General features: G+C 33.5%; 4 protein-coding genes across 4 annotated transcripts in view; 2 read left to right on the forward strand and 2 right to left on the reverse strand.

The window, feature by feature from the left end:
• The window catches only part of LOC149477918 (uncharacterized), a 600,334-nt gene extending 590,627 nt beyond the window's left edge, over nucleotides 1–9,707 (reverse strand). Inside the window, exon 1 of the mRNA XM_089710024.1 lies at nucleotides 7,988–9,707. Within this exon, the coding sequence (XP_089566150.1) occupies nucleotides 9,016–9,453 (438 nt within the window). The 5' untranslated portion in view covers nucleotides 9,454–9,707 and the 3' untranslated portion in view covers nucleotides 7,988–9,015. The remainder of the gene's footprint in view (nucleotides 1–7,987) is intronic.
• LOC149477949 (myrosinase 1-like) lies at nucleotides 1,194–3,970 on the forward strand. Its single transcript, XM_089709667.1, has 6 exons — nucleotides 1,194–1,216; nucleotides 1,429–1,556; nucleotides 1,774–2,444; nucleotides 2,657–2,965; nucleotides 3,148–3,386; nucleotides 3,771–3,970. Exons 1-6 carry the CDS (start codon nucleotides 1,194–1,196, stop codon nucleotides 3,958–3,960), a joined length of 1,560 nt encoding a protein of 519 aa, XP_089565793.1. The 3' UTR covers nucleotides 3,961–3,970.
• Ublcp1 (Ubiquitin-like domain-containing C-terminal domain phosphatase 1) lies at nucleotides 4,453–7,516 on the forward strand. Its single transcript, XM_089710011.1, has 5 exons — nucleotides 4,453–4,687; nucleotides 5,169–5,350; nucleotides 5,779–5,914; nucleotides 6,260–6,471; nucleotides 6,699–7,516. Exons 1-5 carry the CDS (start codon nucleotides 4,519–4,521, stop codon nucleotides 7,029–7,031), a joined length of 1,032 nt encoding a protein of 343 aa, XP_089566137.1. The 5' UTR covers nucleotides 4,453–4,518; the 3' UTR covers nucleotides 7,032–7,516.
• Nucleotides 9,708–11,154: 1,447 nt separating the features above from the next.
• Nucleotides 11,155–18,204, reverse strand: LOC149477951 (cytochrome P450 4V2-like). Its single transcript, XM_089709734.1, has 10 exons — nucleotides 18,030–18,204; nucleotides 17,846–17,935; nucleotides 15,308–15,421; nucleotides 14,011–14,196; nucleotides 13,500–13,696; nucleotides 13,144–13,192; nucleotides 12,660–12,846; nucleotides 12,176–12,324; nucleotides 11,598–11,777; nucleotides 11,155–11,312 (listed from the first exon to the last, which is right to left on the reverse strand). Exons 1-10 carry the CDS (start codon nucleotides 18,172–18,174, stop codon nucleotides 11,155–11,157), a joined length of 1,455 nt encoding a protein of 484 aa, XP_089565860.1. The 5' UTR covers nucleotides 18,175–18,204.
• Nucleotides 18,205–24,391: the final 6,187 nt, after the last annotated feature.

Genomic DNA, 24,391 nt, shown 5'->3' on the forward strand with positions numbered 1-24,391 from the left:
TTATTATCATAAGTGATTCAGTTCAAGTGTTACCTACCTAATCAATCAACTTTTTAAACCTTATTTAATCAATATATTATAATGTGTAGTTATGTACCTATATTTACTTTTATTAATTTATTCCTTACCCACTTGCCCCTTCTTTCCCCGAGACGAAACAGTAGGTATATTTACTCACGGTATACCTAGTGAAATTCTATACGAATCTGAAATCAGTCCAAAAATAAACAAAAATATGTGCTATATCTATCAATTAATGTACCTATTACACTTTTCAGTAAAAATACTAACATTTCAGCCAAGATTTCACTTTTATATTTTCGTTGTCGCCATTACCCATACTAATTTTACAGACCTTACCTATTTCACTGACTTTCAAGTTTTGTTGTATGAAAAATAACTATAGTATATCCAATATCGTCAAAACGTTAATGTAAATAAAATGTACCTACCTAATAACAAAGTCTTAACGGATAACAATTATTGAATAGTACTGTTTATTTTTATAAACTCTACGATTGTATTGCCGACTGCCGAGGATGATCTCATTTTGAAACTATGGGGGGTAATGAACACAATTGCAGACCTAATACAGAAAATAAGCCTGATTTAGAACTAACATAGTTAAAACCTATTATAAGAGTTTCTCTACTATTAACCTAGTAAGATTATATGCTTTATTATGTACCAAAAAACTATTCTTCATATTTTTAGTGTAATCAGTCATCTTTTTAAAAAGTGAAACGTGTTTCACTTTATTACACCTACACGCAGTTAGGAAGTTTTTTTTTTATAAAACGAGGGAAACTTCCTGAACACAAGTGATTTGTTATTTTTGATGGGCCCTGGAGGGAAAGTAGATACTTGAAATACTGGAGATAGCAAATTTTGCTGATAGAAAACATTCATTTATTTTTTAAAAGTAATAAAACTGCATTAAAAGATTTTTGAAAATTCGCTGGCTTCGACTGGGAATCGAACTAACTAAAATTTTTAACAATTAAGTAGTAAGGAATAAGAAGTAGTTTTTCAATTTATCACGTACCTAAAGGCAAACAGATTCGACGGATAATATTATAAAAATATTTTATAGTGACAATGATTAACCAATTGTTTATCATTATTGTTTGAGACTAATCCGCTGTTTGTATCTATTGTATTACGATCATTCTACTCGTTAGCGCCTTGCTATGATGGCTCCATCGTTATATTTTCTGTAAGTTTTATTTGATTCGTTATTGAACATACCTACATATTAATTTGAAGTAAATCAATTCGATGTTTCAGAATTTCCTTTCACTCATCCTACCTAAGTAGATTTTTAAGTAGAGTTTTGTAAAAATATATTTTAGAAAAAAGTAGTCAAAATAGTAAATAAAGGTTTTATTACGCTTGATCTTCATTTTTTTTAACTTTTTTACATTGCAGTTTTCTACTAATATTTAATAGTGGAAATCGTGTTGCATCTAAAAGTAAAGTGAGAAGTTTCCCTGAAGGATTCCTGTTTGGAGCCTCGACGTCGGCTTATCAAGTGGAAGGAGGTGCTTTTGATGACGGTAAATATTCCTTTACATAAACTTATATTAGCTACTAAGATAAAGAAAAGATTTTTTTTTCTTTGTTGCTTTGTAGAATGATTTAACTCAAAACATAACCGATGAACGATTAAAAATTATTTTAACAGCAGACAGGTACGTTTGGCAAATTTTAGTTTTACTTTGTTGTGTATTTTTTAAGTGAAGGATCAAATAATATCGAAGTTATTTATTTCAGGCAAAAGTTTATCTATATGGGACGTAGCATCTCACGAGAAACCGTCTCCCATTCAAGATGGAAGTACAGGCGATGTGTCTGCTAATTCTTATCATTTCTACAAACAGGACGTAGAAATTATGAAAGATCTTGGCTTAGAATTCTATAAATTCTCAATTTCATGGCCTAGAATTCTTCCCGATGGCTTTGCAAATAATGTGAACAAAGCTGGAATTGACTATTACAATAACCTTATAGATGAAATGCTGAAAAATAGTATAAAACCATTTGTAACAATGTATCATTGGGATTTACCTCAGCAGTTACAGAAACTTGGAGGTTGGACCAATCCGTACATAGCGGATTTGTTTAAAGATTACGCTGGTGTTTTATTTGAAAATTTTGGGGACAGAGTTAAACACTGGATCACTATTAATGGGCCTAACGAGATTTGCTACGGAGGGTATGGTTCAGACCTATTAGCTCCTATGTTAAATATGACTGGAATAGCCGGTTATGCGTGTGCCAAAAATGTTCTTCTGGCTCATGCTAACGCTTATCACCTGTATGATGAAATGTATAGAGAGCATCAGAATGGAACGATTGGTATTGCTTTGAATTTTACCTGGTTCGAACCGACGTCCGACAATCCTGATGATCATCAAGCTGCACGGGATGCAAGACAGTTCTTAGTGAGTTTGAGGGTCCTTTTTATACTTTTAGCTAGCTACTATGTCTGTTCTTATGCCAAATTCTATAAATTTAATACCAAAAGTACCTACATCAATTTTAAATATTTCCGTATAGATAACTGTGTTTTCGATAGAATTGGTTTTTCAGTCAGAAAGGAAAAGTTGTTGATGATTTTACGTCTACAATGTATATTTTGTTTTAAATTTTTCAGTTTGGCCAATACGCGCATCCAATATTCACAAAAGAGGGCGACTTCCCGGAAGAATTTAAAAGGAAAATTGCAGCGAAAAGCGCTGAACAAAGTTTCAAGCGATCACGACTTCCAGAACTATCTGCAACTGAAGTGACTGCTATACGAGGATCAGCAGATTTTCTGGGCATCAATTCATATACAACTAAAATGGTATATAGGGATGCTTCGATAGAAGGCATGTACCCAGTGCCATCTTATATGGACGATATGGGAGTTGTCATTGTAAAGGATTCAATGTGGCCTCAATCACAATCGGACTGGTTGCAGGTAACGTGTTGCTAACTTATTAGCCAAATATAATTAATGCTGGTATCAATAAAATATATTGCCAATTATTTTTTACAAACAGATGCAATTATTATGGTTTTTCTCCGATGTAAGAGGGTGTAACCTTTTTGTTATTACAATTAATATTTTTCCTGGATACGCTAAATAAATAATCTTTGCAGGAAGTGCCATGGGGATTTTATAAAATGTTACGAGAAGTGAACAGACTGTACGATAATCCATTGGTTTATATAACTGAAAACGGCTGGTCAACAGCCGGTGGTCTTCTCGATGAAGATAGGATACGTTATCTAAGGAATTATTTATCTGCTTTATTGGATGCCATAGATGCTGGATGTAATGTGCTAGGTTATAGCGTTTGGAGTATGATAGACGCTTTTGAATGGAGGGATGGATATAAGTAAGTCGTCTTTTCATAACGAAATGTTAAACAAGTGTGCAGTTATGAGCCTCTCCGATTTGTTATGACAATATAGATGATAGTATAATATCGTTCTCAAATATTACCTATTGAATATGTTTAATATCTATACTAATATTATAAAGCTGAATAATTTGTTTGTTTGTTTGAACGCAGTAATATCGGGAAGTACTGGTTCGATTTGAAAAATTATTTCAGTGTTAGATAGCTCATTTAGCGAGGAAGGCTATAGCTATAATAACATCACGCTAAGACCAACAGGAGTGGAGCCACGCGGATGAAACCCGCGGGGCGCAGCTAGTCAGATATACGGCTAATTGCATTATTGTATATATTAAGTTTACTCTTTGTTTTATTCTTTAGCGCAAAATTCGGATTATACGAAGTGGACTTTTCGAATGAGGACCGCTCAAGAACGCCCAGGAAATCGGCCTTTATTTACAAAGAAATTATAAGAAGCAAATCACTTGATCCACACTATGAACCTGAAGTGTATCTCGAGGAAGTTCCTGAAAATGAAGAAAAGAAAGACGATTACGTATACAATAAATAAATAATATAGTAATCATTAGGGTTGATTTTATTTACTACAATAATAATATTATGTAACATAGTATTTGGTTTTTTGGATGTGTAGGGAACTAGGGATAAGTAGAGTAAACTTGCGGCCAAATTTTGACTGGCAACCCAGTCGATATTTATTCTCCTGAATAAAAATATACCATAAACCTACATAAAATTTAGGTTTTAGCAAAAAAATTATGAACGCACTAATTCTGCGGTGGGATCCTACCTAGACCTATACTAATATAGATATATGGAGTTAGCTTATTTAATTCCTTGGTAAAGTATTTTAATATTAATTAATAACGATAGCGTTAATTTTGACATTTTAATACTAATTATTATATTATTTGCCTTGATCTTTTATGCACAACAACTTTGATTATACATAAGATTGAACGCATCTATAACCTAAAAAAACGCACTGTCATTTTGGCATTGACTTCAATCCGACATTCACTTCAAATGTAAATGTCAATTGTTTTGTTTATGTGTAAGCTCGTGTAAGTGTTATCGTTACACGTTTTGTTAAAAAATAAATGGAAAAATGTGTGATTTAGATCAGCCTATAAAGTTGTTTGTGAAGTGGAATGGAAAGGAGTATGATCTTCCAGAACTATCGCGGTCGGACTCGGTAGCAATGTTGAAAGTCGCCATAGAAAATGCTACAGGAGTTAGACCGGAAAGACAAAAGCTTCTCAATGTTAAATTTCAAGGTATTGTATTTAATTAATAAGCTGCGTTAACATATTTAATATGAGGGTATAATTTTAATATGCCATCTAGTATTTGTTCCCAGTTACTAATTGTATTAAAAAGTATTATTTTTAAAAGTTGCCGAAATTTGAGGTAACATTTGTTTCATTACGATCTGCAATACTGCACTAACAGACGAATTCATCGCATTTCATGGCATTTTCATATAAAACAAGTTAATATGTTTTCATAAAATTATATTTTATACCAAGTACTCCCTCATGCTATACTGGCATGAAAATCGCATTATAAATTTAAAATAATAACAAGTTTATGAAAATAATGCACCATAGTGAATCCCAACACAACTGGTTTATTAATTATTTGATGAGTCATTGCCTCGCACATCTATACTAATATTATAAAGCTGAAGAGTTTGTTTGTTTGAACATGCTAATCTCAGGAAATACTGGTCCTTAATAAATTAATAATATTTCTCAGGAAAGGTAGCCACAGATAACTACACTCTATCTGAGCTGAATTTGAAACCGAACCTCAAAATAATGATGATGGGTTCGTTAGAAGAGGCGATACAAGGCGCTCAGTCTAAGCCTGATGGTGGGGATGATGTTATTAACGATCTGGATATTGAGGAAGAAGAGGTGGATGTAGAAAATCAAGAGGTATTTAATTTAGGATAAAAAAAATAATAATTAGTGTTATAATTTTAAAGTAATTAACATATCAAAAATTAACAACAAAAACAGGAATAACATAAAAATAATATGAAAGTACAATAAATTTTGCCTTAGTATTTTCTAGTGTTTGATTTTACGCGAGTATTATACATTTAGAAATTAAAGATTTTTTAATGGATTTTTAACGCGATTTATTTTATATATTAATTTCCCGACATTTCGAACACTTGACAGCGAGCGTGGTCACGGGGAGACGCGTTTAAAATCCGTTAAAAAATCTTTCATTTCTAAATTTTGCCTTGCTGTTGAAAACATAAAATGAATTTTAAAATTAGCATTATAAATTAGGTATTGATTATTATTATTGAAAGTGGTAATAAAATATATCATTTAAAATCATTTTTTTTTTTCAGATTTATTTAGCAAAAATAAACAAAAGGGTGCGAGATTATAAAATTAAAGTATTAAATGAACCAAGACCTGATAAGAAGTTACTAGTATTGGACATAGACTACACTCTCTTTGATCATAGATCAGTTGCAGAAACAGGTATGGTGATTATTTTTCCTTTTATTATCTATATTTAGATATTTAGAAGCCAAACTTTTTTTATAATACTATGGCAATAAATCAACTTATAGGGAGAAAAAAAATCACTTCCCTGTTCCTACTGATTTATTCTATGAAAGAACAATGTTATGAGTTTAACATTATGTACTTATGAACTAAATATTAATATTTGCTACCTACCATTATATCTACACAAGTATCTCTAGGCTCCCTTACCTGTCTATAATTGTAAGTGATTACTGAGGAGAATATGTATTTATTTTATTTGTTCATAAAATGATTTGTTTTCTTACTCAATTTAAGTAACTTTCATATTTATTTCAGGTTACGAGTTAATGCGTCCATTCCTACACGAATTTTTAACATCAGCTTACAAAGATTACGACATTGTGATCTGGTCGGCAACTGGTATGAAATGGATAGAGGAGAAGATGAAATTATTGGGCGTGTCTACGCACCAAGATTATAAGATAATGTTCTATTTGGATTACTTAGCTATGATCACTGTTCACACACCTAAATATGGTACTATCGATGTAAGTATCTGTTGTTGATTAGTAAGAACATAATATTTTTAGTCTTTGTCCTAACTTTTTAATCTGTACAATCATCTGTAATTGCTCCTGCATATTACTTTTATTAATTTGTAAAAAAATATATAAGTAATTAATGTATTACATTTTTAGTTAATGCTATACATACACTACATACTCATACTCAACAACCATTGAAATCATTAATTTGTACACAATCTGTTTTACAGGTAAAACCTCTAGGCGTTATTTGGGGTAAATACCCGCAATACAGCTCAAAAAACACAATAATGTTCGACGACATTCGAAGGAACTTCATCATGAATCCAAAAAGCGGGTTGAAAATACGAGCATTCCGACAAGCGCATTTAAACAGGGACAAAGATAGAGAATTACTGCATTTATCTGGTTATTTGCGAGAAATAGCCCGGCATTGTGACGACTTCGATACTCTAAATCATAAGAAATGGGAGAAATATAAACCGGAAAAGAGAAAGCAAGCTGGCAGTAAAAGAAAAGCTGACGATAATGCCGATAGCTCTGGTGCAACCGCTAACGAATAAGTTTATATAAGTTCAGCCTCAAGGCTTAAGACTGCAAATAAGACTTTTACAGCTTTATAACAAAAATCTTAGATTATTCACCGTCTTACTCTTATCAATTGATTCTAATAAAGACTTAAGTGTAACCGTCTCAAAGCAGATAACTGTTAAATTTCTCTCATTTTGTGGTAAGACTGATAGTGTTCATGTATTTATATTGTATGCACCAAATACGTATAGAATATAGATTAGTTGTTCAGTATTGCAATTAAAATTTATTTAAAGAATCCCTAATGTTTTGTCATGTCTCTATAAAATATATATCTGATTCTATTTATTTGTACTTATTGGTTTATTTATGTAGAAAATTGACATTATATTTACTTAAAAGTTGTAACTTATTTAATATTATTTATCCCAACAGTCACAAGCTAGCATGATTATTGATTATATTAAAAGAGCATTTAAATTGAAAATAATACTCCAAATAAATACTTACAAAATATATTTTTTCTTTATTTTAGAAAAAAATTGCATTGAATTTTTGGTCCTGTCCCCTACTTTGACTTCTATGAATAAAAATTCACCCCCAAGGGTCCACTCCTGTTGGTCGTAGCGTGATGATATATAGCCTATAGCCTTCCTCGATAAATGGGCTATCTAACACCGAAAGAATTTTTCAAATCGGACCAGCAGTTCCCGAGAATAACGCATTCAAACAAACAAACAGACTGTTCAGCTTTATAATGTTAGGATAGATTAATATTTATTTTACCTAAATATTTTATTTCTGTACAGTGATTAACTGTAACTAGGAATTGTAGGTATCATCTTTCATTAATGATGTACTTAACTTATAACGAGGACATAAAGTCTTAAGTTTATTTCAATAGAATGCTCTCAATGTTTCCAAAGGTCTTGTGAATAAAAAAACATAAGAATTTCATACTTTTATTGTCATTTTATCACCGATACACTTTATAAGTTTAAAATCAGCCTTGTACATTGCAGAAATACATTGAAATTCGAAAATTTCATCACAGTATGAATATTTGAAGCACTTAATTTCATTTTGATTAATATAGACATTTAATTAAAAGTAAATGGCATTATGTAAATGGCTTGTGATGCCTCTTAATATAAAAGATAATAAGTAATAACATCTAAAATTAAACAGCTCTAAAAAGAAATGAGCAGAGTGAATAATTTGATTATTTTTTGCCTTATAGTTGATGCAGTTTAACTACCTAATTGTTATGTTTTGTGACATCAGTCTAAAATTTACTGCATGTTTTATCAATACATATATACATAAGTCATTGATAATATATTTGTTAGCATAGTTCACAACATACCCATAACATGTTAACAAGCTTATAATGACTGCAAGCATATTTTTATACAAAAATAAAATATTTGAGTCTTAAATAACAAACTTCATAGAAAAATTATTATTTTAACTTAAAAAATAAATATGTAATATATCACACAAATATATTTTGTACCTATAGAATTTTTGCAAACAGAATATGTTTTTGGGCAAAATGACAAAATAACATTGTCGAAGCCATGCGGCATGGCTTTGATGACGTTATTTTTTATTGGTAACAGAGATGCTAACCATACTGACAATTGCCGGGCGAGCTAAGGGAATGCGGGGGGAAGCAGGCGGGTTCTCGCACTCCAGCGATGCGTCAAGTTAATGTGACCGCATTGTATGCATATCCTTAATAAATATATTGGAAGATACAAGTAAATGGCGAGTATTAAACATGTCTATATTCAACATACACAAATAGAATATAAAATATGTCATTAGTTTACTAAAAGAATTGTATAAAGAATTACTTAATCTACTGTAGTAATGTCATAAGTCATAACATTTTAAACAGGAAAACTTAAATTAAAATCCTATAAGCACCTTAGTTCATAATAACATAAAGTATACACCATTCAATACTATAAAATAGTAAGTAAATGGCCACATTCCACCTGATTTTCACTTTCAATCAAAGCAACTGCAATCACAATCACACCCATCCGCATTGCTACAACAGTCTGCGTCACCACTATTGATATCTCCACTAGACTCACAACAAGATGTAATACATTCCCCACACCCGTCAAAACAAGCCTCCGTACATTCGCCAATTCGAACACAACACCATGCTATGCAGCGGCACAAGAAATATATGTCATATTCATCAATTACATATGGAGCGCAACAACAGTCATCATTTCGCCGTCTATTTTCTTCTGCGTCTGGATCGTCAGGTATTACATGGTTACTACTGAGTGGCTGTGTTACTATTAACTGTTCTTGACTTAAAATATGTTCAGAATTCGGACTACTTTCTGATAAGTTTGGAGTATTCGATTCTATACCACTATTTGAGATATCGTTGTTGATTGTGGGCAGTACGTTCAGAACTTCTTCAGCCATTATATTGATAGAAATACCACTTTATTAAATGTTTATTAATAACTTTTTACTTTGAGTTATGTTTCACTATCATTGTAACTTTCTCGATGCTTATGGATGCTTACAGATAATTTGTTTTAGATTGAAATGAGCACAATATAAATGAACATAATGTTCAGTGTAATTTATAAAATAGTAAAATAAAATTATGAACTTTTCCTTATTTTAAAATTTGACACAAAACAAATGTGACATGTGTGATGTGCGGTTTTCACATGTCAAATGTCAATACCTAATCATTGTCAAAGGTCAAGTGTGTTGTCAACAGAAATAATAAGCAATATGCAATAAAGATGCATGAAGCCTTAGGCCGGGTTTCCATCTGCAAGAAAACTTCCGCAAGAAATGTCCGACCTGTAAGTCTTAAGCCCGCCGTTTCCACCACAGAGCAAGTAATGGTTTCCACCTGCAATAATAAGAGTTGCAATCTGCTGTCAGACAGAATGACGGACCGGACATTTCTTGCGGAAGTTTTCTTGCAGATGGAAACGCGACCTTAGCATTAGGGTGGAGTGCAAGAAGCTTATATCTAATACACTGGAGATTGCAATAAGACCATTAACTTGTAACAAGAAAATATGACGTTGAATGACGCCTGTATGTTTTTTATCCGTTTCACACCAACTTGCCAAGTTAGATGTTAGGTCAAACAAAACCAACATGTATGGTGCTTATCATTTGCATAAAACCATTATTCTTTCGAGGTAACTACCTACCTCCCCGAACACCTGAAAATGATAGTAGATCCAGTCATACAACGAAATGGTTTCTTTGGTCGTACAGAGAATATTTTGTTGGCTGTGTTGGCTGACGAAAGAAAAAATATAAGAGTTTCGGCACTGCGTAAAATCCTTAAGGCACGTGATTCAGCAGTTAGGGGCGTGAGAGAATTTAAGGTTCCTCAAATAAATTTCAATGCTGTTGACTACATTGACATCGTCATTTGGAATGATGTGGTCGTCACGGAAAAAATTGATCATCTAATAATACCTCTTCTAAAAAAGTACCCTTGTCACACCCAAGCTACAGTAACAGAAGCCTCTGCTGCAGTTCCAATAAGAAGGGATGGATTCATACGAACCCGCCTTCTATCACGTAAAATTATGCCTGTTTTTGAAACAAAAAAAGATTAGGTACTTAAAACACATTGATTTTTTTATTTTTTGCAATTTTTTTTGTCGAAACACCAGTTACTTATAATTTTACATAATTTAGTTCCATGTTTTTATAATTATGATAATACGGATAGTTTCTAAGCTAATAAATGTAATTTTTATTGAAATTTTACTGATTAATTAATCTCCATCAAACATCTAAATATTGTCTAAAAAGTTTATTTTCTCAAAATATCAGAGGGCTTGTGGCAGTATTTCCAGAAATATATCAAGAAATTTAAATATACAGTTTTAAATGTAATCAATAATCATATTATCTGACAACTTTTGGCAATACTATCCATTTCGAAATTCCAAAAAAAAATTACGCTCCACCCCGGGCGGTTAGCATGTAGCATATTCGTAAATAGGGTGTCAAAAATATGCGGAGGCCCTCGGAAATATTAAAAAGAGATGAAAAATTAAGATGAATAGTAATATCATATAATTATGTAGGTACATTATTAAATACCAGATTTTAAATAAAACAAAAGATTTTTGAAAGCTATTATTTATTTCTAAGTTCTATTTCTATTTCATGACCTTGGCCTGGTTTATTAATTCCTGTGTTTATAATTTCCATTTTATTGTAATTTCCAGATACTTTAAAATGACGTAGAAGATGTGCGAGGGTTACTTTCATGGTCATAATTCCGTATGCTTTACCTGAAAATAATAAATACTCGACTTACACGTGTAAGATACACATTTGAATGGATTTAAGTAATTCGCTGAATAATTAATAATTAATTCTGATATTATACTTATTAAATGCTTATGAACAAGAATTAAATCAATAATAATCGATCTCGGGTCAATGTTCTATACATAAAATTATGACTTAACATAATATTATGTAACGATATAGTTACTTAGAAATACAGTCTATATGAGATTGTTATTTTAGGTTCAATATCATAAAATAAAAACAACAATTTAAGTAGTACTTACCGATACAATTCCGTCTCCCGTATCCAAAAGCGCCAAAGAAATTAGGATTATTCGGAAGCCGAGCGGGATCCAGCCATCTCTCAGGATGATACTCTTCAACATCCGGACCCCACTTGGGATGGTGAAGTACTCCATATAACGATATTACACAAATGTGGCCCTTTCGAAGAACTGTATTTTCTAAAAGAATAACAAGTTATTCTATAAAGCTAATAATGGTAAAAGGATTTTTAAAATCGATCGACGCGTTGTCACGGCTTACGGGCTGCGGCGCCCAATCCAATGTACCTATTTTAAAAACCCCTAAAACGACAAGAGCAGGGCAGAAAAACGTTTGGAAAACATCATTTTATAGTCTATACTAATATTATAAAGCTGAAAAGTTTGTTTGTTTGAACGCGCTAATCTCATGAACTACTCGTCCGATTTGAAAAATTATTTCGGTGTTGGATAGCTCATAGCCCATTTATCGAGGAAAGCTATAGGCAATATCATCACGCCACCACGACATCACCAATAGAATCGGAGCCACGCGGGTGAAACCACGGAGCGCGTTATTTAATAGGTAGTATACTTACTAAGTTGTACATCTTTAGCTATATAGCGTGCAGTTAATGGTGCGACAGTGCAAAATCGGATTGTTTCTTTCAACACTGCTTCAACGTACGTCAGCCGAGATAGATCTTCTTTTAACACATCCCTGTCTTCGTCGAAAATTTCTTTGATCCTATAATTAGAAAACACATATTGATTTTCGCAGTGTCAGCCCAGCGTCAGGAAGGAAAACTCAACTTATTTTTCTATAGTAGAAGATTATTATAGTCAAATATAAAGACAGTCTAACTCTTTACTTGTCACACGGCAAATATTCTGATTTAGAAGCTTTCTTGTTTTTTTTTTTTTGCTGCAACTAGTGTTCCGACTTAAAGTGGGTACATATGAGCTCGCTTCGTTGGAACTCGCTACGTTGGAAAAATGATAAGTTAAATTTAAATTCAAAAAGGTAGTCAAGTTCTATTGGACAAAATATATCTTACTACTTTTTTCAACAATATTACTCACTCCTGGTAACATTTTTCTTGAATTTCAGGATAAGTGCCAAGCAATACTAGTGTGTAGGTCAATATTGACGAACTAGTCTCAAAGCCTGTTAGAATAATATTGTTCATTTCATCCCTGATATCTTTTTCCTTTAGAAGCACATTGTCGAAGTCTAGTAGACGGTGCAGGAATGGTTTAAACTTGGTTTCTGAAATAACACAAATATCCTCTATAGGTCCTCTATAGGATTAGGGAATTGCAATCTTCTTATATATAAAAATGAATCGCAAAATGTGTTGGTAAGCGCATAACTCGAGAACGGCTGAACCGATTTTGATAATTCTTTTTTTATTATATTCCTTGAAGTACGAGGATGGTTTTTATGTAGAGAAAACGTAAGTACCACGGGCGAAGCCGGGGCGGACCGCTAGTTAGTAATAAAATTATACGATTCGTTCGATATCTTATTAGTCCGAACTTATTGAATCTAATTATATTAACATACCTGATTTAAAACTGTATTTGCTAGGCTCTTCTCTTCTTTTTCTTAAAACCTGCAATAAGAAGTAGCCCGTAAAGTTATAATATATATTAGATATAACTACTTATTTTTATTATTACACTAAGCACTGCCTACGATTTCAATCGATTGCTGCGGGTAAAAATATTGTAGGCATTTATTAATTCAGATGAAAATCTATTTCTGTGCCAAACTTTGACCTTACAGGCATTTTTTGCGTAAAAGCGGATCAGAAGCTGTCCATCCAACCTTAGAAACTTTCGACTACCTATTTTTAAAACAGTAGCAGCCAGCAGGATTAAATGAAAGATATGATAAAGATTAAGCTAATAATTCCTTACCATATCAGTCAATTCGTGTGTAATCCCGACGTAGTAGTCTTCGTTTCTCTTAATGTTTGATTTCTCATACAACGTGTCACTCAGCAACCATGGATATTTTACCCGATCACTAATGTTGGTTATCGCACCACGGAACGCTTTTAAGCAGTCCTCGTTGAAGGCACTTTCACCTGTGATATCGACGCCTGCCGTTGTCCCTATGGTGTCATAAATAATATATAATATAAATAACATAGAATTATGTATGTACATATTATGTATATGCGATGGTTCCACTATGTAGTTTTAAAAATTGTTTGAACATATTCTAAGGTTTACATTTCCTCAGATTGTATTTCTTTTAACTCTCCAACAATTAGATAATTCGCGAAAATTTTTATACTTAAAGTACCTATCTTATAAGTCTTTATTATCATTTAAGAGTTAAGAGACGTTAGAGGTTAAGAGACGATTATATTGTCGAGGTTTAACTTTAAATATTCAAAATTCAAAAGAGATAGAAGACCCTTACAACAAATGGTTTCCAGGGTATTTTTTTCAAAGCTGTTTAGCTGATCAAAGGGGCCGCAGTCAACCCGCTCCTTCCACTCCTGGACCAAACGACGACTTTGATCGTTAAAAATACCCATAAAGCTGTCCAAAACAACCTGGTTAAAAGTTGGATTCACGATTTTCCTGTGCTCTTTCCATACAGACACTGTAAATATAAAATTAAAATATATTTTAACTGTATGTACTCTGTTGTCAGGGTATAAAACTACTAGTCCGGGAGCCAGCTACAGATTTTCATAACATAGTTCCAGATTTTCATAACCAAGATTTGTCATTTCCTCCCAGATGAAAATTTGTGAGCTGATTGTTAATATACTGATGCGATAAATAAAAAAAATCAGCTAGCAATAAGTTGAGGAAAACCTAGTCAGCTGATGCATATAAATTGGCAGTAGATGCTTCTGTCTTACTCCTATGCAATGTAATAACTTTCAAAGTATCAGCTGACGGTTTTTCTAACAAGATACAGCCAGCTGACCTATATATTTATCCACAGTAACATATAAGCTATCATCAGGTAAATTTTTGTTTGAGAGGAAATCACGGAAAATATATTTTTTTTTTCATGTTCGAGACACCAGCTGACGTATAATACTATACTCTGATGCATCTGACGAATTATTTCTCGAAAGGAAATAATTAACCAAATTTGCACCTGACTCCCGGACTATGTATACTGGACGGATTTAAACTGTGGATTTAAATAAATATTTTTTCGTTATAATCAAGTTATAAGTAATATAGCCACAGAAAATAGCTTCTTGCTCACATGCTCGTCCTTGACAGTTGACACAATTTAATTTGAATTCGATTCTACGGCCTACGCACGTCACAGCAAAGAATACTTATACTGCGTCACAGACGCACGTGCCAATAGCCCGGTTTATACGCACGCTCTTTCGCGCGCGATTCGGCTTTCACGCGGGAAAGAGCGAGCATTTAAACGATGACAGAGAGAACGAGATTGCGCGTCCACTCCGCACACACTCCAACGCGCCACGCTTTACTTCGATCAATCGCGCGCGATTATCGTTTACACGCACAATCTTTCCTCTTTCCTCGGCGCGCGTGCTTTCCCGCGTTCAATCCCGCGCACTCAATCCTGCGGTAAAGACTGTGCGTGTAAACCGGGCTAATGGAAGTGAAAAGTCGAGGGCACAGCTATAAAATTTTCAATTAAAATTTAAAGTAACTTAGTAGCTAAGAAGTTATCAAAATAGAAGATTTTTTCTTCCTATCTCCATTCGAGTACTTACCTGGTCCAAAAAGGAGGCCATCGCCAAGAAAATGATTCGTAATTCTTTTCATGAAACCCGGTTTGTGCATGCATGTACTGAGCACAGTGTTACAATCGTCTGGATCGGTAATGGCTGTAAATTGTTTAATTATTTCTTAGTACTTAATTCAATTGTAGAACGTTAGTAGTTTAATTGTAATTTGTAGAGATAAGTAAAACTATGTCGTATTCCTTCAGTTTATGTTGTATTATTTCATACTATCTTCGGAGTTTCTTGCCGGTTCTTCTTCGTAGAAACAGCTTTGTTAAAACTATGTTAAGACGATTCAAAAGTGCTTCTAGAAGAGACTGAGTTTGAGTTTATCTCAACTAAATTCTCGCTCAAATAAAGCGCTTTTAGGCTTTAACCCATTGAGCCCCGAACGGCCCGATCGGTCCACGACACAATAGATTTTCTATTCTGTCTGTGATTCCGGGGCCTGAGTTAGTTATTAAGCTGCACATAGCAGCGTTTATAAAAGGTACCTACCTCTACGAGTACATAGTATCTAGTGTCTAGTGTGTGTGTAAATATGATATTTGATAGCTTCGGATATATCAAGCGTAACAGAACATGACCTCTTTCAACTTATCATGCACGGCCAAGTTGCAGGAGACGATATTATAGTTAGGTTTACCATTATCTCTTAAAACAGTATTAATTCCAGAATGGATAGATGACAAAGCTATATTATCGCCTAGCACCATCACTTTCTTACAATGAAAATAATCCAGTTTTAATGGTTTGAAAAGAGGAATAAGTCAGTGTTTAAATTATGTGTTTAGACAAATAACAGCAAGTGAAACTGTTCTTTAGTTCACAATAGGACCACTCCTTGAAAATATTAGTAAAGGTTGTATACCTACGTAGTATATAATTATTAGTCTGCGGTATAGGCATAGGCAGTACCTGTGTATTTAAAAATATGTAACTACATTAGTTATAATATATAAAAAAAAATCAATTGTCATTACGTGATCAAGTATTTGTTAAATTTGCATACACAGTGATTTCTATCAATAATAATTAAAATTTAAAATTATACAATAGCACAGTTTGATATGAAAACAACGAGTAGTAATAAAGATGTACCTATGAACCATACTGAATATTCATAAAATAGTAATGGACATTATAGTAAGTAAAAGTAGGTATATATGTATTTATTTAATTTTACTTATTTATATAAAACAAGCTTTCCGCCCACGGCCTCGCCCGCTTTATCTTGAACCTAATAAATTACACTAAAACCAGAGAGTGCTTCCTCTTGACTCACTCTATCTTTAAAAAAACCGCATTATCAGTTTCCCCATAAAGGATCACTTTGTTGTCCATCTGTCTGTCTGTCAAGACCCTTATTGGTCAGGAACGCGTGGTATGCAGCTGAAATTTATTACAAAATTGAATACTCAAGTCTACGGTCCCTTGATTCTATGAAAAAATCATACAATAAAGGCCAACGCAATCAAAAAATACAGCCGTTTATGCTGCAAATTTTCGCAAATTTCAACATTCGTAAGTCTAAGGCACAGGCCACTGATAAAGGAAAAATTGCAAAAAGCTTGGATTTAAAGTTACAATGTATTTAATCAATAAAAATAACTACGTTAAAAAAAAACCGACTTCAAAAACGGAAAAGTAAAAAATAACAAAGTTTGGTGCCAAGCCAATGTAAAACTTACCGGTTTTTAAACCTATTTAATAAATAGCACATCTAAACAATACCACACAATACGCAGTAATTAATAATATCAAATCTTTGTTATTTTTTACTTTTCCGTTTTTGAAGCCGGTTTTTTTTAACGTAGTTATCTTTTTAGTGTATTTTTCAACACGAATCAAACGAGCCCAACTCGATAAAGTTCATTCAATTAATTGCTGAGTTCCTATGGCCACCTTCCGATTCCATTATCAAATCAGCTCCATGTGATGATAAATTTTCATCACTATCCAATTTACATACGTATACAAAATTTCAGCTCAATCGGTAACCGGGAAGTGAATCAAAGTTACTTGCTAGAATTTCAATAAAGTCATCGAGATCAGACAAAAATGCTAATAAAATAAAAACTACTGGGCCTACCCGAATGAAATTTTTATGGGACCAATTCGGAACAATTCCACATCAAACAAAAAAGAATCACGTAAATCGGTTCAGAAACCTCGGCGTAATCGGTGTACATACATAAAAAAACATACCGGCCGAATTGATAACCTCCTCCTTTTTTTTGAAGTCGGTTAAAAATAGGTTTGTTCGGAGCTCTCGGTGCGTTTTGTTTGTTATTCATTTTTGTATAATATCATGGCAAATACACTTATGAGTAATTTTTTCGTCTTAAAAAAATTGTAAGTAAATATTTTTGTAACAATTCTTTTAGTGAATATAAAGCGAACTTTTTGGAACTTGGTGATCGGTATTTTTTTTTAAGAAAATTTATAAAGTTTTAGACAACGCAGGCGAAGTTGCGATTCGGGAGTTCCTCTTAATATTTAACAAATATTACAAAGTATACTCACCATATATAGGGAACATTCCCACATAACACACAGACACATCACCGTTCGCTATAGTGTATCGAGTTATGCTCTTTATTCGTTCCCATCTTACTGAAAATATGAATAGGAATGTAATTTTTGGATAGTAGAAAAAAAACATCGCCGTACTGTGGCAACGCCTAGCCTCTCTTAAAATATAACTTACCTTGACGACTTCCAGATATTAATAGATTTAAGTGACCTAATATTGGCCATCTCCCTGGATATACGGCAACATTACCAGGATACCACTTTATCGTAATAAAAATGTATAGAAATAAAAGAAAACAAAAAATAAGGAACCACAACATTTTTGTTAACTGCCGCGCAATAGAAATGAAATATCAATGCTTATATACAATTATGCAACATGGTATAATTATTTTAATATACGTACTTATAAATGCTAAATACTTACAGGGGTCAATAAAATTATGCATTGTAAACAAATAATTTACAATGAAAATGTGATTACTTGCCTAATTGTGAAAATATAAATATAATACCCCGAGTTTTCCGGGGGGAGGTGCATGTCTGAGCTGCATTTGCAATATTTCTAAGTGAAAAATTAACCGTACCGGTATCTTGTACCGGTATGCAAACTGCAGATGCAAGAAGCTACATGTAGATTATTTGAAATATTCTTTCCACCTAGAGGCTTTTTATTTCTCTCATCTATCACTCATGTATCTGTCGTGGCCATATCGTAGATTTGCTCATTTCATGAAATGATGGATCATTTCACGAAATGGTCGCATTTCATGAAATGGCCAACATAACTCAAACTCAAACTCAAACTCAAACATTTATTTATTCAATTAGACTTCTTCTAGAAGCACTTTTGAAACGTCATTAGGTACATATTTTTAACATTTACCACCGATTCGGAAAGCAGTATCTACGGAGAAGAATCGGCAAGAAACTCCATAGTTGCTCTTTTTAATCATATCAGTTTTACAATTTTACAAATTACATATGTAACATCATAATAATTATATTAACATAATATGCCAAAGAACTGTCCTGTGGTTTTTACGCGACAACCCTCCATGGGTTTTTATCGTCCATATATTCCTTGATACTGTAATAGGCTCTCTGAACTAGTACATTTTTTATATAAGTTTTAAATTTAGAACAACTAAACTCTTTAATATTATGAGGAATTCTGTTGTAAAAGCGTATACCTTGACCCATAAATGAATTTTTAACTTTAGCTAGCCGGAAAAATGGCATTTCAATTTTATTTCTGTTTCTTGTGTCATAACAATGTCTATCTCCGACTTTTGTGTGTAAGTAAGCGTTATTGTGTACATATAAAATATTATTAAATATATACTGCGACGGTACAGTAAGGATACCAGTATTCTTAAAGAGATCTCTTAGTGAGTCTCGAGCACGCAAATTATATATAGAGCGTATGGCTCTTTTCTGTAATATAAATATAGTTTCTATATCTGCAGCCCTGCCCCATAGCAGAATTCCATAGGACATTATGCTATGAAAGTAGCTAAAGTAAACCAATCTAGCCGTTTCTTCATCGGTGAGATGCCTTATTCTTCTAACTGCATATGCAGCTGAGCTGAGCTTAGCAGCGGTGGTGGTAACATGGGCCCCCCATTGAAGCTTCTCATCTAATGTCAAACCAAGAAAAACAGTCGATTCCACAGGGTATAATACCTCCCCGTTTAAAATAATATTCCTTTTCACCTTTTTTACATTTGGGAGGATAAATTCTACACAATTTGTTTTTTTTTGTATTTAATAGTAAATTATTAGTATTAAACCAATTGGATATGCGTAAAAGAGCAGAGTTTACTTCGTCAACATTTGTGTCATGTCTATCCACATTAAAAATTAATGAGGTGTCATCTGCAAACAGTACTATTTCACACATATCCTCCAAATAATAAGGTAGGTCATTAATATACACTAAGAACAAAAACGGTCCTAAGATAGATCCCTGCGGAACACCTATGTTAATCGGCGCACCGCGAGATTTCTCTCCATTAACGACAACGGTTTGTACCCTGTTCTGAAGATATGAAGCTATGAGATCCTGAGCTAAACCTTTGATACCATAAAAATTTAGTTTCCGTAATAGAGTGGAATGTTCTACACAGTCAAAAGCCTTAGAAAGGTCACAGAATATCCCCAAAGCATTCTTTGAATTTTCCCATGCTTTGTATATATGTGACAAAAGAGCTACTCCGGCATCAGTGGTAGAGCGCCCCTTTGTGAAACCATACTGTTTGGCGTGCAGTAAACCATAGTTTGATCAGATCGTTAAATCGTCAACGTTTCACGATTTGGTCATCCACATTTGGCCAGATCGTATAAAATATAGAGAGTCTATAAAATATTTAAAAAATTCAGAATATTTTTAGAACTTGTTTATTAAAATTAATATTTTTGGTTTTATGGCATTCAAATTATAAAGCTGAAGAGTTTGTTTGTTTGTTTGAACGCGCTAATCTCAGGAACTACTGGTCTGATTTGAAAAATTCTTTCGGTGTTAGATAGCCCATTTGTCGAGGAATGGCTATAATATCATCACGCTATGACCAACAGCAGCGGAACAATACTGGTGAAACCGCGGAGCACAGCTTGTTTTAAATAAATTTGTGTTCTTGTTTCATATTTCGGTGTGAAAAATATATATATATTTATAAAAAAACTAAAGGGGACCTAACAAAAAAAAGTGCAACCTTAAAGGACCTAACGGGGACCCATCGATTAAGGTCATTTTCGACCCAAAATTCCATTGATGGGGTGCTAAATTTGCATTGGTGTTACTTACATCAGATTCGTTAATCGCCTCAAACTGCGCACAGCACAGGGGCACAGCACAGGCGCACAGCCCCTATCTTTTCGCACGATTGTGTAAATGCATGGTACGAAGTTTAAATATGAAATTGTTTTTTGATCAATCCTAATAGTACGAGATCCGGCTGCAGGATCAGTGCGTTCATCGTTTTTTGCTGAAAACCGAATTTTTATGTATATTTATAATAAGGAGAATATATATCGACTAGGTTGCCAGTCAAAATTTGGCCGCAAGCATGTTTAATTAAAATTTTTCTAATCGATTTTTGGGAAAAAAATTCGTTCACTTGTTTTTTGAATAAAATATAGTCTACATCACGTCAAATGATATTAAAAATTCTAAAAAATCACGGTTGCCGCTTTTCACCTGGCCGCAACATCTTGGCAGCCTGGTGCAAACAGTTATGATTTCGATTTATTTTTACGTTCATAACGCACATTTATGAATCATATATCAAATTAAAGCTAATTTTTTTCTATTTATCATCATACTAGCGACCCGCCCCGGCTTCGCACGGGTGCAATGCTGATACTAAATACACTACAGAAAAACTGTGAACGTTGTATATAAAAACATAGTGGCCCGCTCCGGCTTCGCACGGGTATAAAATATATATATAGCCGGGCGGCCGGCCGGTACAGCCGCAAACGCTACGTCCCGCAATTTTTAAATCTGTAATATCTTCGAAAATATTCACTTAACACGTTCACTGCGGCACCTAAAATGCCAAACTTACCGTTGTTGCGGCATGTCTTCAATACTTCACATCGGTAAGTTCACCACTGTGCGTCATGAGCCATTTTTATCACATCGCACCTACTGACTTTGAAGGTTAATAATTTCATGAAATTTCAAGATATTTCAAAAAATTTTTTTCGGATAATAGTATATATAGTCTTGTATATACCGCATAAATAGCTTTTACTTTGACTCAATAGTTTAAAAGATATGAGGGAAAATGTAAACCCCTGATTTTGTGAAAAATTATTTGCCATCCCGCACTGCGTTGATACGGCATGTTTACAGTAATAGCGATGGGAAACACTGTAAAATAAAACATCGATATCGATATAAATCAATTTTGTATATTTCAGTCTGTTTGTTAACAGATAACGAGATCGTCGATACAAAAAAAAAACACATATAAAACAAGGTACTTGATAGAGTACTATCAGGAAATTGTTCAGTAACTTTTGTTTTAATTTGTTCAGTAACTTTTGTTTTAATGTTTTATATTATTTTTACAACTGTCATCACATTTTTGCATTTATGCTACGAAATAAAAGAAAGTAAAAAAAACTAAAGCCTCTAAGGTATCATTGTCATTTAAAAATTTGATAACGACGCGTGCGGTCCTGGTACATCACTATGCGAGATTGACACGCGGCGCGCTCGCAGTACAGTGCGGCATGAGGTGCTTGTCCATGGCAAAATATTTGACATGCCGCACACAAAAGAAACGGTTTCTTTTCTATGCGTGTGTCCAATATTTTGCCATACGATTTTTAAACGAAATTGAGTCCTACTTCAAACTGTGATCACAAAAATATATTTGTCTCTTTTCTAGTCATTGATTAACATATAAAAAACCTCGCCGCACCACGGTGAAAACTGCGATTTTGGGCGCCGCACTGTGGTGTAGTCGCTGATGGCCCGATACTGGACATGCCGCAGTGAACGTGTTAAATCATACGGTGTAAAGGGCCATATAGATCTATATTAAACGAACAATGTATTCAAGGTATTTAATTGGTTAAGGATTAATGCTGTATTGGTTAAAATCGCATCGAAAATTAGCCATTATTTTTCGTAAAAAGTAAATGACAAAAAAATGTTATTGTGGGTTATCCATAAGAGATAGACATATACCATCGCGGACTTTTCTATAGACCTTTTCAATGTGTATAATACTTAGTACATTATTTTGATAAAACTCGTAGGGTTCAGCCTGCGTTTGCAATGTAAGCGGAAAAAATGTAATTTTTTACGACATCACTTTAGAAACCTCAAAAATAACAGTACTTTTCCACTATTTAATGGATGTTATTATACATATAAACCTTCCTCTTGAATCACTCTATCTATTAAAAAAAACCGCATCAAAATCCGTTGCTTAGTTTCAAAGATTTAAGCGTACAAAGGGACATAGGGACATAAGGACATAGGGACAGGGAAATCGACTTTGTTTTATACTATGTAGTGATGATATGGTTGCCTAATTAAATCCGGCCGCAAATAAGGGTTGCTGGCTTATAAAAATTATAAATATAGGATTGCTGCGTTCATCGGTTTTTTGCTGAAAACGAAATTTTTATGTAACTATAGGGTGATTTTTTTGCTGGTTTCTTTTTGGCAATACTGTTTTTGATAGATCACGCGTGAATCGTGTCTTGTGTCTTTATCAAACTTGTTCAGTTTGGTCTATAATTTAACCATGAATCGACTTACGAACGAACAACGCTTGCAAATTATTGAATTTTACTATCAAAATGCATGCTCGGTTAAGAGAGTGTGAAGTCGGTTAAGAAGTGCGCGATGCACTTCATCGATTGGCGATTTCATTTTTTTTTGCTTAAAATGGAAGAATTGGACATGCCTCACACGTGGTTTCAAAAAGACGGTGCCACATGCCACACGGCACGCGAAATAATAGCCCAATTGAGAGCCGCCTTCGGCGAACAGTTTATCTCACGTTTTGGGCCCGTCGATTGGCCGCCTAGATCGCGTGATCAAACGCCTTTGGACTATTTCTTTTGCCTACAGGGATAAACCAGCAACGATTGACGCACTGGTAGCCAATATTGAAGCATTTAAGTATTCGTGATATACCGGCCGATATGTTGTAGAGAGTGTGCCGAAATTAGGCCTTGCGAATGGGCCATCTAAACTGGAGCCGCGGCCATCATTTGCATGAAATCATCTTCAAACATTAAATTATATTGATCGTTTTATCAATTCCATTATAGATTACATCAACATTTTCAAGTTTTTTGTGTTTTTTTTTTGAAAATCAAATCCTATACCTCTTAAAAAATCACCCGTTATATGTATTTATAATTAGGAGAATATATATCGACTAGGTTGCCAGTCAAAATTTGGCCGCAAGCACGTTTACACTCAACCTTAAATATTCAACATCTTTAACAGCCGGCAACCCTTATTTGCGGCCGGATATAATTAGGCAACCATATATGATAATAAATAGAAAAAAATTAGCTTTAATTTGATATATGATTCATAAATGTGCGTTATGAACGTAAAAATAAATCGAAATCATACCTGTTTGCACCAGGCTGCCAAGATGTTGCGGCCAGGTGAAAAGCGGCAACCATGATTATTTAGAATTTTTATATCATTTGACGTGATGTAGACTACATTTTATTCAAAAAACAAGTGAACGAATTTTTTTCCCAAAAATCGATTAGAAAAATTTTAATTAAACATGCTTGCGGCCAAATTTTGACTGGCAACGTAGTCGATATATATTCTCCTAATTATAAATATACATAAAAATTCGGTTTTCAGCAAAAAACGATGAACGCACTGATCCTATATTTATAATTTTTAAAAGCCAGCAACCCTTATTTGCGGCGGGATTTAATTAGGCAACCATATATGATAATAAATAGAAAAAAATTAGCTTTAATTTGATATATGATTCATAAATGTGCGTTATGAACGTAAAAATGAATCGAAATCATACC

Source organism: Colias philodice, chromosome 23, assembly GCF_061535455.1.
Source record: "Colias philodice isolate Cphi_HAF_F1 chromosome 23, ilColPhil1 Martin Lab GWU primary, whole genome shotgun sequence".
In the NCBI taxonomy this organism is placed as follows: Eukaryota; Metazoa; Arthropoda; class Insecta; order Lepidoptera; family Pieridae; genus Colias; species Colias philodice.

Excerpts from the sequence above, each read along its gene's own strand:
- LOC149477949 (XM_089709667.1), top strand. The coding sequence starts at position 1,194 with ATGGCTCCATCGTTATATTTTCT. Across the intron at positions 1,217-1,428 it reads GCTCCATCGTTATATTTTCT|TTTTCTACTAATATTTAATA; the intron begins GTAAGTTTTATT and ends TTTACATTGCAG. Across the intron at positions 1,557-1,773 it reads AGGAGGTGCTTTTGATGACG|GCAAAAGTTTATCTATATGG; the intron begins GTAAATATTCCT and ends TATTTATTTCAG.
- LOC149477951 (XM_089709734.1), bottom strand. The coding sequence starts at position 18,174 with ATGTTGTGGTTCCTTATTTTTTGTTTTCTTTTATTTCTATACATTTTT. Across the intron at positions 12,325-12,659 it reads CAAGAAAAATGTTACCAGGA|GATCAAAGAAATTTTCGACG; the intron begins GTGAGTAATATT and ends TTCTAATTATAG. Across the intron at positions 11,313-11,597 it reads CGGGAGACGGAATTGTATCG|GTAAAGCATACGGAATTATG; the intron begins GTAAGTACTACT and ends TATTATTTTCAG.
- Ublcp1 (XM_089710011.1), top strand. The coding sequence starts at position 4,519 with ATGTGTGATTTAGATCAGCCTATAAAGTTGTTTGTGAAGTGGAATGGA. Across the intron at positions 4,688-5,168 it reads TCTCAATGTTAAATTTCAAG|GAAAGGTAGCCACAGATAAC; the intron begins GTATTGTATTTA and ends AATATTTCTCAG. Across the intron at positions 5,351-5,778 it reads TGGATGTAGAAAATCAAGAG|ATTTATTTAGCAAAAATAAA; the intron begins GTATTTAATTTA and ends TTTTTTTTTCAG.